Raw genomic sequence first — 15,223 nt, 5'->3', positions numbered from 1 at the left:
TTGCATTAATAGAAGATCTAAATTCTGTGGGTTTCTTTTTGGGTTCTTTAGGTGCATTCTTAGGACAATCTCGTCTTATGTGACCCTTAGTGTGACATTGATAACATCAACCTTCCTTAGAATAAATGACTTGTTCTTTTGCCATTACGTATCCTCCTATAATTCCTTGTGCAGCTTTTTCATTTGGGGTGAGCTTAGGTTTAGCAGGTGTGTTAGCTTTACCCTTAGATTCATTTTGAGAGTTCTTATTCGAAGGATTAGAGGAAGATTGGCTAGAAGAGTTACCATTCTTACAATTCTTACCGTTCTGTGGGTTCTGAGGAGTCTAAGAGGTACTGTGAGAAGACTTGTTCTCCTAAGGTTTTGCTTTTTTGTGCTTCATCTCCTGTGCGAGAGCAATGGCTACCGCCTTGTTGAGATCTACGGGGTCGAAGACTTCGACATCGAACTTGATATACTCGTTCAACCCGAAAATAAAAGTCTCTTTGCGCTTCGCATCCGATTTGCGTAATTGGGTGCCAAGCTGCAAAACACGGTTAGGAAAGGACATGACTGGGGTACCATTTTGCTTGAGATTGCGCCAATCTTCCTTTAACCGTGCTAGGTACTGAGGTGGCAAGAACCACGCCTTGAGCTTGTCTTGGAAGTCACAAGACGGGCACCACGTGCCAATAGAAAAAAATAGACTGAACAGACTTTTAGCACTTCAATAACAACTAAATTGAGAGAGAGACGACACGCGACACGGAGTGGTGGAATTCCATCCCAGAGAGTATTGGCCCCAAACCTTGGGCGCCCCTTTCGGTATTTCTTTATATTGCATCAACACAGTACATGCCGGTACTCCAGACTTTTCTCCTTCTCCATGAAGCATGCCAGAAAACGAGCCCATGGCCTCATATTTAAAGGCCCTAGGCCCCAAAAGCAGTTTACATGAAAAGCCTTCAAATTCAAAAGCTTATGGTCCAAAAGCAATGCCAAAAAGCTGTTAGCGTAAATCATGGAATTCCGTACAACTTCCACGTCAGTAGTCAGCGCAAAACTCGGAAATCCGTACAGTCTGCCATGTCATCATGTCAACGCAATTTCCGGGTTCTTTCCGTACAGCTGCTATGCAAGTCTTTCAGTGTGTGTTGGTCCTACTTTATTTTCACCCTTTATGTCACTTGGGCCTCATCGGACGGGGTCCCATAAGTTGGTAGGACTTCTTCTTTTGTTGCTTGTTCTTCTTAGGGTTAGGCCCCTCGGCCGTGATTAGAAGGTTGGCTCTGCTCTTTACTGACTTGACACGTCAGCAGTTTGTGACATCCCCGCTTCTTGAAAGAGAGTAATTGTCCGCGATTACAACATATCTGCAAAACAACTCAAGTTAACTTAAAATTTTTTTCCAAGGGTCATTCCGAGGGACAATCTGTTTGCTATTTTTTTTTGTTAAGAAGTTGACTTCTCCTCTCGGCGCTTTTGATCAAGGAGTTGGCTTCTCCTTTCGTCCAATTCGGAACTCTTGATATGCTGGCTTAATAAAATTAGCCATCACACCGAGACCGCACTGATCTTTCACGGGTGTCTTGATGCACTAAAATTACATACCCAAGCAATCTCATCCAGTTAGGAATATTCAGTAGTTGGCACATCACAATGCAACACAAATGCTTACATATGCATTGTTACAAGACACAACAAACAGCGCCGCTGAGCACTCCCTCGATTCAAAAACGGTTTGCGGTATGAAGCTACTCAACGACTACCTCGTCACTCTCCCCGCAAATAACCTAAAAAGGTTCGGTCCATGAGCTCAGAGCATTGTACAACCAAACGCTCCCCAGATCGTAGTCTGTGTCGCTTGGAGGTTCAAGCATACAACCAAACGCTCCCCAAGCATCGGCCTGCGTCGTTCGGAGGTTTTCTAGCATACAACGGAACGCTCCCCAGAGATCGGCCTGCGTCGTTCCGAGGTTTTAAACATACAACGAAACGCTCCCCAGGCATCGGCCTGCGTCGTTCCGAGGTTCAAACAATACCAAAACAGTATTTCTCACTTCTCCACCTAGGAGTAAAATCACCAACCATTGACCAATATTTAAAACCAGAGTTAAACAATTCAAAAATCGGTACCAAGACAGGTTTAAACAGATAGCATCCATTTCAAACAAATCTTAACCAATACTTTCTCAAACAATGTTCAAAAGTATGTAACTAGAAAACAACTAGAGAGGTCATTCAGGGCTTTGTTCGGACAACCGAACTTTGAGGACAACTGGCTTGCCCTTCTGCATCACGGTGATGGTTCAGTTCCGAACCTGGAGAGTTGCATCATTCTTGTCGTGCCAAGGCATGCCCAATAGAACGTCGCAATTGCCCAACTTCATAATGTGGAAATCGGCTTTTCCATGATAATCTTGTATAGTCACTGGAAGAGCACCAATGAGTTGTTCCACTTTTTGAGTTTGCCCCGTGGCTAGCTCAGCTTCAATTTCTCCACCCTCTGCATCATAATCAAAGTGCATCTGCTTCAAGAATTCTGGATGGATGAAGTTCTCCATAGCTCTGGGGTCAAAGAAAATAAGGGCTTTCAAGCCGTTGACTTTTCCATAAGCTCTGCATAATTCATTAAAACTCTCGAGGTGTATACCATAAATATCGGTACTAGTCCAATAGCAGGTCTAGCCCTCTTGGCCGGAGGTAGCCCTGGGTTTCTGTTGACCGTCGGCGGGGGCGTCGGCTCCGCTGGTCTGTCAGTGCGTTGGGGACAACCAAAATAGTTATGTCTTGTTTGAAAGCATCCAAAACATTGGCCTTCTTGTAGTAAGGTATCTCGTTGTTGAGGTGTCAAACGAGGCCTTTGCGGTTGGCTTTCACGAGACTCTCGAGAATTTGTTCTTTGTTGGCGAGAGTTGTGGTTAGTGGCCGGAGGTTCTTCTGTGGTAAACTCTAGCTTTCCCTTCATCAGAGTTTGTAGCCAACCGCGGCTGCATGGTAGAGACTTGCTTGAAAAGACATTATATCTGCAACGGTGATGGTAGTTCAATGGTGTAGCGCTCGTACTGGTCCTCCAAGGAAATGAACTTAAAGAAGGATACCGGAAGGTACACGTCAAGAAACCTTTGGTTATAGTCGTCCATGGTTTCGGTGGCAAGCATTTTCAAGTTGCCCCACTCTGCCAAAATCCGGACTTCAAACCTAGAAGTCATGTAATTGCGTGCAAAAACTGTCTTGAAAGCTTGCCAAGTCCTTGGAGCATGCGGTTGTGTCACGATTGAACTCCTCCATTGCATATGTAAGGTGTAGCGGAATGAACGTTTGAACTTTGCTCAAGATGAGTGCTCCGAACTGTGCTCAAGGTTCCTTTTGTTCTTATGGAAGGGAGAGCCTTCCGTTCTTAATGAGAGAGTGCAATGATCACAAACAAAGTGAATGGACACTGTGCGTGCAAGTGTATGAGACTGAGAGATAGAGAGAGAAGAGAATACGACACCAGAGACGTTGTAAAACCCTTCTCCGAATGCCTCACTCTCGTCGGCGAGAGTGGTCTACTATTGACTGCACAAACTGGTACAAAATGAATGCATGTGATTGATGCAAGTCTAGGCTAGATCGATGACGACGACGGGGATGACGAGACCGATCTAAGGGCTGAAATGTGCTACTCTTTATCTGTTGTCCAAACGCTCAAGGCTGAAATCTGTTGCAAATCAAAATGCTGAATTGGGGCTGATTTCTGTTGATCCTTGTCGCTGAAAATCTGCTGCTATGAGGGCTGAAAACTGTGGGTCTTTAGGGCTGAAAACTGATGGTTTAGGGCTGAAAACTGCAGGTCTTCATCTGTTGAAAATCGCCATGCACAAAGGCTGCAAATTTGGAAACGCTAGGCTCTTGAAAAATGCAAGGGCTGAGGACTTCTTGGCGATGAGTGCTTGCTTCAAAAAGGCTAGTTCTGGGATCTTTTGGCGATGTTGGTTTGGATAAAAAACGCTAGAAGCTGGGGTTGATGGAAAACGCTAGGCCAGGGGAAGTCTTGCTTGGAGGGATTCGCCACCAAGGTTCTTGCTGAGAAGTTGCCTGTTGAGCTTGTGCTCCTGCTGCCTCTTCTGCCAAATAGTGCTAGTCTAGGTTTGCTTATATACAAACTTACTCAATTTGCCCTACCTACTTTCCAACAAAAGTCACTTAAAATAATAAGTGGAAAATGTCAAAAATAGGAAAAATAGGTCAAATACACTGGAAAATTCCCCTCTTGAGATTCTTGAGGGTTCTTGAGGTTCTTCTTTTGCTTGCAATGTGTGTTAGAGAAGGATCTTCTCTTCGCCCGAGTTCTGCTCTTTTTCGCGGGTGCACCCCTTGGCGGCCTTGCGCTCACACCAAGGTTGCTTTTTTTCACCTCACGTCGATTGGTTGGCCGCTAAGTGCACGGTCCGCTCTCAATGAGTGAAAAGAGGCACAAGGGGAGGTTGGACAAGTCCTTCTTTCTTGGGTTTCCTGTCACTCTTCAAAAACACGATTAGGAATCGACACGCCCAAGCTAACTTGGGTTTGTGCGACCTCAACAAGCAAAAAAAAAATAAAATTCTTGTGACTCTTGTGGTTCTTTCCTTGAGTGATACAGAACAGTGCCAAAGCTCTGATACCAATGTAAGGTGCAGCGGAATGAATGTTTGAACTTTGCTCAAGATGAGTGCTCCGAATTGTGCTCAAGGTTCCTTTTGTTCTTATGGAAGGGAGAGCCTTCCGTTCTTAATGAGAGAGTGCAATGGTCACAAACAAAGTGAATGGACACTGTGCGTGCAAGTGTATGAGACTGAGAGATAGAGAGAGAAGAGAATACGACACCAGAGACGTTGTAAAACCCTCCTCCAAAGGCCTCACTCTCGTCGGCAAGAGTGGTCTACTGTTGATTGCACAAACTGGTACAAATTGAATGCATGTGACTGATGCAAATCTAGGCTAGATCGACGACGACGACGACGACGACGACGGGGATCACGAGACCGATCTAAGGGCTGAAATCTGCTACTCTTTATCTGCTGTCCAAAAACGCTCAAGGCTGAAATCTGCTGCAAATCAAAACGCTGAATTGGGGCTGATTTCTGCCGATCCTTGTCGCTGAAAATCTGCTGCTATGAGGGCTGAAAACTGTGGGTCGTTAGGGCTGAAAACTGATGGCTTAGGGCTGAAAATTGCAGGTCTTCATCTGTTGAAAATCGCCATGCACAAAGGCTGCAAATCTGGAAACGCTAGGCTCTTGAAAAACGCTAGGGCTGAGGACTTCTTGGCGATGAGTGCTTGCTTCAAAACGCTAGTTCTGGGATCTTCTGGCGATGCTGGTTTGGATCAAAAACGCTAGAAGCTGTGGTTGATGGAAAACGCTAGGCTAGGGGAAGTCTTGCTTGGAGGGATTCGCCACCAAGGTTCTTACTGAGAAGTTGCCTGTTGAGCTTGTGCTCCTGCTGCCTCTTCTGCCAAATAGTGCTAGTCTAGGTTTGCTTATATACAAACTTACTCAATTTGCCCTACCTACTTTCCAACAAAAGTCACTTAAAATAATAAGTGAAAAATGTCAAAAATAGGAAAAATAGGTCAAATACACTGGAAAATTCCCCTCTTGAGATTCTTGAGGGTTCTTGAGGTTCTTCTTTTGCTTGCAATGTGTGTTAGAGAAGGATCTTCTCTTCGCCCGAGTTCTGCTCTTTTTCGCGGGTGCACCCCTTGGCGGCCTTGCGCTCACACCAAGGTTGCTTTTTTTCACCTCACGTCGATTGGTTGGCCGCTAAGTGCACGGTCCGCTCTCAATGAGTGAAAAGAGGCACAAGGGGAGGTTGGACAAGTCCTTCTTTCTTGGGTTTCCTGTCACTCTTCAAAAACACGATTAGGAATCGACACGCCCAAGCTAACTTGGGTTTGTGCAACCTCAACAAGCAAAAAAAAAATAAAATTCTTGTGACTCTTGTGGTTCTTTCCTTGAGTGATACAGAACAGTGCCAAAGCTCTGATACCAATGTAAGGTGCAGCGGAATGAATGTTTGAACTTTGCTCAAGATGAGTGCTCCGAATTGTGCTCAAGGTTCCTTTTGTTCTTATGGAAGGGAGAGCCTTCCGTTCTTAATGAGAGAGTGCAATGGTCACAAACAAAGTGAATGGACACTGTGCGTGCAAGTGTATGAGACTGAGAGATAGAGAGAGAAGAGAATACGACACCAGAGACGTTGTAAAACCCTCCTCCAAAGGCCTCACTCTCGTCGGCAAGAGTGGTCTACTGTTGATTGCACAAACTGGTACAAATTGAATGCATGTGACTGATGCAAATCTAGGCTAGATCGACGACGACGACGACGACGACGACGGGGATCACGAGACCGATCTAAGGGCTGAAATCTGCTACTCTTTATCTGCTGTCCAAAAACGCTCAAGGCTGAAATCTGCTGCAAATCAAAACGCTGAATTGGGGCTGATTTCTGCCGATCCTTGTCGCTGAAAATCTGCTGCTATGAGGGCTGAAAACTGTGGGTCGTTAGGGCTGAAAACTGATGGCTTAGGGCTGAAAATTGCAGGTCTTCATCTGTTGAAAATCGCCATGCACAAAGGCTGCAAATCTGGAAACGCTAGGCTCTTGAAAAACGCTAGGGCTGAGGACTTCTTGGCGATGAGTGCTTGCTTCAAAACGCTAGTTCTGGGATCTTCTGGCGATGCTGGTTTGGATCAAAAACGCTAGAAGCTGTGGTTGATGGAAAACGCTAGGCTAGGGGAAGTCTTGCTTGGAGGGATTCGCCACCAAGGTTCTTACTGAGAAGTTGCCTGTTGAGCTTGTGCTCCTGCTGCCTCTTCTGCCAAATAGTGCTAGTCTAGGTTTGCTTATATACAAACTTACTCAATTTGCCCTACCTACTTTCCAACAAAAGTCACTTAAAATAATAAGTGAAAAATGTCAAAAATAGGAAAAATAGGTCAAATACACTGGAAAATTCTTGAAGGATTCTGATGGGAATGCTTATGATCATGCTGTGTGCAAGCAACGAGATGATATGCATCTACAGTAAGTGTCTGGGCATGCACGGTCTGCGAACAGACTCACAAAAGTGCCAGATCACTTCCTATTCTAGATTGACTTGACGGAATTGAACCCTGGTCATGTTGTAGCTTGTCCACGGACACATAGGGTTGGATGTGTCACGTAACAACATACTTTAAGCAATCCTGCTGCTCGAGAAGTCTTTGATTTTTTTGTTTAGTTCCCCAAAGCATAGATATTGTCGAATTGCTGTGGGAATTGCAATGCTTTCTTTCGATCTTTCACCCCGGAAAAAGTGAAAAATTTGACTGTCGTGCTGCCATCCTTGAAATCTTTGGGTTGATTAGGCGCATATCCCGGGTATGGATAATAAGGGTATCCATATGGGCTCCAACCGTTGTAGCCTGGTGGTGGTGGTGGTGGAGGTGGGGGCAATGGCGGTGGCTAAGGCGGTTGCACTGGATAAGGTCAAATGGTTGCACCATATCTCCCGATCGGAACAGACTGCTTGGAAGGTTGCCGGTTGGAAGCTCTCGTACTTTTTGGTGCCGAAGGAGAGGGTAACATGTAATTCAAAAATTGTTGAAAACTTTGCAGCATCAAAAGATTCTGCGGAGGATGCCGAGAAAGAATATCGTGAAGCTCGTTGACAAGAAACTACAAATATTCTGCTGAATCCATGAACGCTATGTCTTGGGTTCTTTATGGCTTATGCCTTGTAAGACATGAGCGGTGAAGACGAGAGCGCGTCCGATGCGCGATGAAGTAAGGGTGGGAGTGGCTAGTAACTCCGGGGTCGGAGCACGGGGCTAAAAATTCTAATGAACATTGGAAGTGCGATCTTGCTCTGTCTCCTCTTTGGTAGGACGGGTATGCTTTCAGAAAAGCACACACCTGATGCTCTGATACCACTGTCACAAGACAGGCACCACATGCCAATAGAAAAGAACAGACTGAACAGACTTTTAGCACTTCAATAACAACTGAACTGAGAGAGAGAGAGAGACGACATGTGACACGAAGTGGCGGAATTCCACCCTAGAGAGTATTGGTCCCAAAACTTGGCGCCCCTTTTGGTATTTCTTTATATTGCATCAAGACAGTACAAGCCGGTACTCCAGACTCTGCACCTTCTCCATGAAGCATGCCAGAGAATGAGCCCATGGCCTCATATTTGAAGGCCCTAGGCCCCAAAAGGAGTTTACATGAAAAGCCTTCAAACCCAAAAGCTTCTGGTCCAAAAGCAATGCCAAAAAGCTACCAGCATAAATCATGGAATTCCGTACAACTTCCACGTGAACAGTCAACGCAAAACGCGGAAATCCGTACAGTCTGCCATGTCATCATGTCAGCGTAATTTTCGGGTTTTTTCCGTACAGCTGCTACGCAAGTCTTTCAGTGTGTGTGTGGGTCCTGCTTTATTTTTATCCTTTATGTCACTTGGGCCCCATCAGATGGGGTCCCATAAGTTGGTAGGACTTCTTCTTCTGTTGCTTGTTCTTCTTAGGGTTAGGCCCCTCGGCCGTGATCTAAAGGTTGGCTCTGCTCTTTACTGACTTGACATGTTAGTAGTTTGTGACATGGGTACTGAATGTCATGCTGATGATCATGCTGTGTGCAACTAGAGGATATGCAACTACTTTAAGTGCCTGGACATGCACGGCCTTCGCACAGGCTCACAACGGTGCGAGAACACTTCCTAAGCTGACCTGAACCCTAGACCTGAAGTAGCTTGTCCACATGCACATAGGGTTAGATGTGCATGTGACACATTGAGCTTGGGAGCGGCTGACACCCATGTCTACGATGGCCACCACGACATCAACGGAGGCTCCATCAGAGGATCAGGACTGTTCTAGCAGGACATGGGAGAGGCGTCCAGCACGACTATTTATAGAGGCGGACATCGACGATGCTCTTCAGCGACCGATGCAGTACATCCTCGGACAGCGTCCGATGCTGGTCATCCTCGGACACTGATGTTCATTTTAGCGCGCGTGCGTGTGCACACACACACACACACACACACACACACACACATTTTGTAATTGCTGAAATATGTGCTTTTGTATCTCTCTTGGAAAAGCATTGGTAGATAGCTCTCCAGTTCATGATGCAGGATGGATCGTTTAATACCTGAGCTTAACTTGGTTTTTCAGATCAGAAAAAGGTTGAAATGGAACTGTGAAAAGAGGCTTCTATGCCAGAGAATTTAAAACTGTTTTGCTCCTGTGTGAGGTGAGCCAAGGCCCTTCCTTTGTGAACTTATATGGTCTAGTTTGTTTCTTTATCAGCTCTACGTTGTATACTCAAGTTGAAGTTCAGCTCTATTGCTCTGGTAGATGGGGTTACATAAGTCCTGGTGAATTGAGCACCAAAGACTTCAGAACTTGACCGCAAGCTCTGAGCATACTCTACAATGAAAGCTCTGGGCAAAAAGACTACAAAGAAAGTGGCTTCTCCACAGCCACAGCGAAGGAGAAAAGGTAGTCTTGTCACTTTTTAACATAGCTGTTTACAGATTCTGCTTGTGCTTTGCAGTGAGGTTGCACCGAGTATCTAAAAAAAAGGAAGCCTCCTCTAGCTGACATATACAGGAAAATGATTTGTTGAATTTGTGTTGTTCTAGTGTCAGCACATTGGCATCCTCCAATCATCTACTATCCGAGGCAAACCCGCTTTTGCCAGACCAAGGAAGAGTTCCATGAAGAGTATGGCCTCAGTCTGGAGGGTGCAGACCCAAGGTACCTGGGTGATATTCATGAAGACCAGTGGCTTTCAGTGTTTACTCAAAAGCATCTAAACAACGAGAAGATCCATCTAAAGTTGGTCCGGCCAGAATTTCGTGAGGATTGTGCTTTGTTGTATCACAAAGTTTACCAGACAATCCCGCCAAACTATGAAATTACAATCAAATTTGCTCGTGGCTTTGCATTTGAGAGGTGCACGCTGGCTCGAAGTCCAACTAAGATGGCGAAATACAAGGTTGCATGGGCTGTATTTGCTGAATCTGTCATCAGCAACGTGACCATGCGAAAAAAATTATCCACAAAGATGGCCTTGTGGAAAGCAAAGAATGGTGTTAGCACGATCTTGCCACCATCTCTGCCAAGGCAAGACAGCTTTGAGGCATCTCCAGGAGGCCGGCCTTCATCATCAGAACATCCTTCTAGCCAGCATGACGTGGATCATCTGATGCAAACTGCTTGTTCTGAGCATGTTGAAATAGCATCAGATGTTTTAACTGTGGCAAAAGGAAAGTTAAGACAAAAGCAAAAGCTGGTTTTTGACTGCGTAGCTGCTTTGGATGAGGCAAAGACAAGAAGGGATAAAGCAAAAGGTGTTTGTAGTGCTGCAGATGCATTGAAAGAAAAGATCAATAGGGCAAAGGAAGAGTTGCAGGGTGTGGAAGGTGAAAGCAATGAGGCTTTGGTATGGAGACTCAAAGCTGAGATTATGGGGTGTAAAGTAGCATTAGATTTATTAGGTCCAGATGTAAGCATATCCACCTTGGACAAAGATGTGCGGGAATTGGAGGTTCATAACATACCCAGACACTGAACTGTTCAATCAGCCTCATCATGCTTTAATACTAAAGCTATGCTATATTGGTATTTGCTTTTTACTTACTGTGCATTTCAATTGGATTGCAGGAGCTTCATAAATGCTTATTGAAGGAATTGGAGGATGCCAATGCACAAGCTTGCTTTGTGAAGGAGCTGATGAAAGTAGTGGAGAAAAGACAAGTTCCATCTCTGGCTATTGCACCCCCTGCAGCTTGTGTTGGTGATAAGGGGACTCTGGTGATTGGAAACGTGTGTGTGGCTTGTGGGCTCTCATTTGAAAAAAATGAAGTAGTGGGTGTCTATATGCTTCCGTGCAGACATCCCTACCATCCCATTTGTTTTGCAGTGATGTGTTGCATGAGGAAAGACTGCATGCAAAGTGGGTGCAACCAAAACATCCCTAGTGTTGCAAAAAAAATGGTCCTGAAGCCAGCTCCGATGCTTTTAGAGCAAAACTTACTGGAAGGTATGTGTGTTTATTGATTGGGCCTTTTTTCTTGGAGTGAATTACTCAAGAGGTTGGACTTAGTTGTTTGGCTTCTTGGATTAGTTTTTATGGTGAATGAAGTTCTTTTGAGAAGCTCAGTCCACTATTACTGTTATGTAGAGTTCTGTTCGAGTTCATAAAGAAGTTCTGTACGTTCGAGGTTTTTTGAGAGGGCTAGTTACAAAAAGTTCACACACAACAGAACTGCAAAGTGTCATTTTGTACTAAGGCAGTGAAACTACACCAAACTCTACCAAACTTCATGAGCAGGTTCCACAATTCAGACCGTTAGTCACATGGAACCAGGGGACGGGATGCTTTTTGGCGGGGACGGAACGGGGGACATGAGACGCAACAAGGGGACGGGACGACAGAGGGGTCCCTCACATGGGATGCGCCCTGGGACACGGGTCCCCGGTGACACAAGCGGGGGGGACCCGGGCAGGGGACGCGCAGGTTTAAATTTTGCCAGAGGATAGTGTCTCATATAAGCCGATGTTGCCCACTAGACTCTACTTATCCACTTTACTTGTACATCATTACTTTTTGCCCTTTGAGTATGATGATCGATCACAATTCCACCACGTCAACGTGCACGGTGCGCGTGCGCCGCGTCCTTACCACATGTCATATTTTGATATTATGACTACAAAACCCACTTTTCTACTCATAGTGTTGTCTAATATACGCTTTTTTAACACGTCTCCTGGCCTGTCCCCCGTCCCATGTTTTGCCACATTCCCGTCCCCCGGACCCGTCACGTCCCTCGTACCCGTCCCTGTCCCTATGTGACTATGGGTTCCATAGACCTTGGGGATAACAATATAGGCAGTTGCTGAACGTGATACTCAAATGAAAGTGTTTTAGTTCGGTGATACTAATTAGCACTATGACTTATTTGCGGCTATCGAGACCAAATAAATTCTATATGTCCTCACCTCGAAGTCGAAAATTAGTGGGCTAATTCTTAGCAGAGGGATGTACCATGTGGGTGTGTAGAGTGATGCTGCCACTAATTTTAGTGCTGCTGGCCATCAGCTACCATTCTAGGGTGGCAAATTACATTTATAAGGTAGTTCAAAGGTGGCCTTCGGTACACATGCTTAAGAGGTTTTTCCATGGTATGTACGGGTTTATTCTGCCCTGTAATGTATGAGAACGAAGAATTGGGGGGCTTTTAAGCAAAGCAAGATGTTGCAAGCATCTCAAAGGAATTTTTGTGTCATTATATACAATCTAGCTTATAGATTGCTACCAAATGGTTATGAGCTGCAAAATTAGCACGTGTTATGTAGCTCACTCACTAGCGGTTTCTGGCCATTGTACATAGTTCTTATTATGTTGTATTTTCCGCTTATGTTTTGTCGACCTTATGTGGTAACACTACAAGACTAGTTTTGCAGGTGAAGAAGTCTCTGAAGTCAGGCCCACTCAATCTACGTGGCTGCCACATGAGAGGTAAATACACGAAGAATGAAGTTGTCGGTGCTGTAACTTGAATTTTGAAGATGAAGATGAGTTGCCAAAGGCATTTTTGTGGTATTAAACGTCACCCGGACACTATAGAAGAGCTGAGGGGTTTCTGCACTGCAGATGCCAACCAGAAAGAGATCATGTTTGATATTGAGAGACTAGACACCTTTCCACACCTGGCCCATGGTAATTTCGTATCTGCAATTGATACAGAGTCGAATTCCTCAAATGAGGTTTTAGACACATCCCAAAGTAAACTGAAAAAAAGAAAGGCTACCCATCATTTAATGATGGGTTTAGAAAGGTGCTAATATGCAAGTTGCTTTGTTTCTTGATGTAATAGCCACTGCCCTACTACATCTTCCTTCAAAAACCATCAACTACACATATTTGTCTCTTTGCAAGAAGGCAGCAATTGAGACTGCTACATAGAAGAAAATAACAACTTCATTACTTCTATCGGTGAAAATAGGGTTAATTAAGAAAACAAAGGAGGATTGTATTGGATATGTGCCTATTATCTAAGGAATTTAGATTTTCAAGCATCTACTCTATAACAGCATTCCTTGACTAACCATTTTACTTATCAATACTGTTGACTCTAATTGCATTCCATGCAACATAGTTCCAGCAATTTGAATTTTGTATCTTCCATTTTTTTGATTGTTTTCCTCAGTTGTATACTGATAATCTACCTTGATTGTGATTGAAAATGGTAATCCTTCTTCCAAAATAAGATTGATGTGACTATGAATAATGGGGTGTGTCCGTCTCATCAACAAATAATCGGACGTAATGAGATAAATTGTCCGTTTCTAAGAGATTTAGTTAAAGCCCAATATTGACAAAGTTTTTTGCTTACTCTAAAATGTTGATCAGCTTTTGACGAGAGCTGCTTCTCGACTGAAGAAAATAGACTTTGTACTCTTTTCATATCATACAATAATTAGACGCTCATAAAGAAACTGTTTCATTCCTTTCTTTGTTATGATGATTTAAACTTAATTTCATTCACTCAATAGTAAGGAGTGTTTCATTCAATTTATTTTCTCACTCAATTCACACGTTATTTACTTGCTTATTTTTTTCCAAAGGATAACAGGTTTTAGTTTGCAAGTTTGAAAGCACGGTACTTGAGTTCGTAAATAGAGATTACGCCGTACGGTTGCCACATAAGCTTGTCATCAATGAGGTTTAAGTCTCTTGAATTTGCACATGATTGCTCCTTAAAAGAAGTAATGGTGCAAGAATCTTGAGCTTGGTGGAAATCAATCCTTTCTATTTTGATTTTGATTTATCCAATCCTTTCTCCATCAAACCAATAAGGTGTTTCCATCAATAAGGTGTACATATGATCTACAAGATGGCAGATCTTCATATACTTTCAATAGTCCATAGAAAACCATAGAGATGCTTGAAGCTAGAAAATTCTTTCTACTGATTCACTTATCATATCCATCGCTAATGAGCTTTGACTCTGGATTGCTAGTGGTTCATTTGGCCAATTTTAAACCTATTTATAGGTGTCATACACATAGGACACATCCATTCTCAACCTTTTCATCAATATCCCTAGCTTGCAGTATGTGCCAACAGAATGTGCAATCTCCTTTGGGTAAGAAAAGTCTATGCCAAAGATGAAATTTTTTATTCAGGTGCTTACTATGCGTAGATTTTAGTCAATCACCACATACAGGAATTTTTTTTTAGCCTTTGATTGAATTGCATGCAAGAATAAAAAAAACATTTTAAAATGAGTGTGAAAACTTTTGACGATGAGAAGTGTAAGCTCAGACATGTAGATTACATCTCTGTACTTGCACAAAATCCATACTCGTATGGTCCAAGCCAGAATTCCACGAACAATAAAGCTCCTCTCACTTGGAGCTTTTGACATATCAAGCATATCTATACCTTTTCATAAGTCTTCGACATTGTCGGTATGTGGAGAGCCAATCACATATTGATGTCCTTAACTTTGCATTTTCTTAGAATTATGAGAGTCAAAATTAGTTGCTCCCAATTAGAAAAAAAATGGTGGCAAATTATAATTTATTGAAATGACTGACCAAGTAAACCATTTGCTTGATTGCATGGAGAATGGGTTTATACTATTCAAGCCAACATCCATCTTAATGTTTTGTGGCTCTTCCTCAAACTCTAGCCATTTCAAATTGATATGCTTGAGTGTAGGATAATTGATGAAATTTGCATCATCATATCAGTACTCATGTTCTTTGCAACCAAGTCCACAAGTTTTGCTAAGTTTAAAAGCAAGCGAAAATTGTTGTAACATTTAGGGACGGATCTTTCCATTCTTAGTTTTAAAGCAAGAGCAGTTGCATTTTATACACGTTTTCTCGCGCTCATATGAGCCCCTGCACAAGATAGGATCATCAGTACACGTGTGTATTGTATTTTAGTTGAGTCCAAGCTTGGCCATCATCTTTTTTACTTTAACTCTTGATGTGGGAAGCACATTGCTCAAGCATATAATTTTTTTGGAGAGTAACCTTCAATCAATCAAGCACACACCACTCTTATTTCTCAATTTTAAATATAATCCTATGTTATTTCTAAAAAATACCACACATGATCCTTTGTACTTATAATCATCACGTTCGAAAACAAACTTCGTACAATTGTGAAAAAAAGTGCCCACGCAAAATAGCAGTGGAGGTTTCTCTAAAAATG

At 43.4% G+C, this 15,223-nt stretch overlaps 1 protein-coding gene across 10 annotated transcripts in view; it reads left to right on the top strand.

The window, feature by feature from the left end:
* LOC147437235 (uncharacterized) overlaps positions 1-13,074 on the top strand; it is a 38,103-nt gene extending 25,029 nt beyond the window's left edge. For 4 of the 10 annotated variants that reach the window (XM_086486818.1, XM_086486819.1, XM_086486820.1 and 1 more), the window contains exons 2-7: positions 9,163-9,241; positions 9,346-9,489; positions 9,633-10,540; positions 10,657-11,035; positions 12,460-12,514; positions 12,650-13,074. In XM_086486818.1, coding sequence (XP_086342944.1) covers positions 9,423-9,489; positions 9,633-10,540; positions 10,657-11,035; positions 12,460-12,514; positions 12,650-12,677 — 1,437 coding nt within the window. In that variant the 5' untranslated portion in view covers positions 9,163-9,241; positions 9,346-9,422 and the 3' untranslated portion in view covers positions 12,678-13,074. Of the gene's footprint in view, positions 1-9,162; positions 9,242-9,297; positions 9,490-9,632; positions 10,541-10,656; positions 11,036-12,459 lie in introns of all 10 variants that reach the window. The other 6 variants (XM_086486822.1, XM_086486823.1, XM_086486824.1 and 3 more) reach the window with 4 other exon arrangements.
* Positions 13,075-15,223: the final 2,149 nt, after the last annotated feature.

Source organism: Adiantum capillus-veneris, chromosome 17 (assembly GCF_014529385.1).
Source record: "Adiantum capillus-veneris isolate H3 chromosome 17, ASM1452938v2, whole genome shotgun sequence".
Lineage (NCBI taxonomy): Eukaryota > Viridiplantae > Streptophyta > Polypodiopsida > Polypodiales > Pteridaceae > Adiantum > Adiantum capillus-veneris.
The sequence above is the reverse complement of the archived record's forward strand: the minus strand, read 5'-3'. Positions and strand labels throughout refer to the sequence as shown.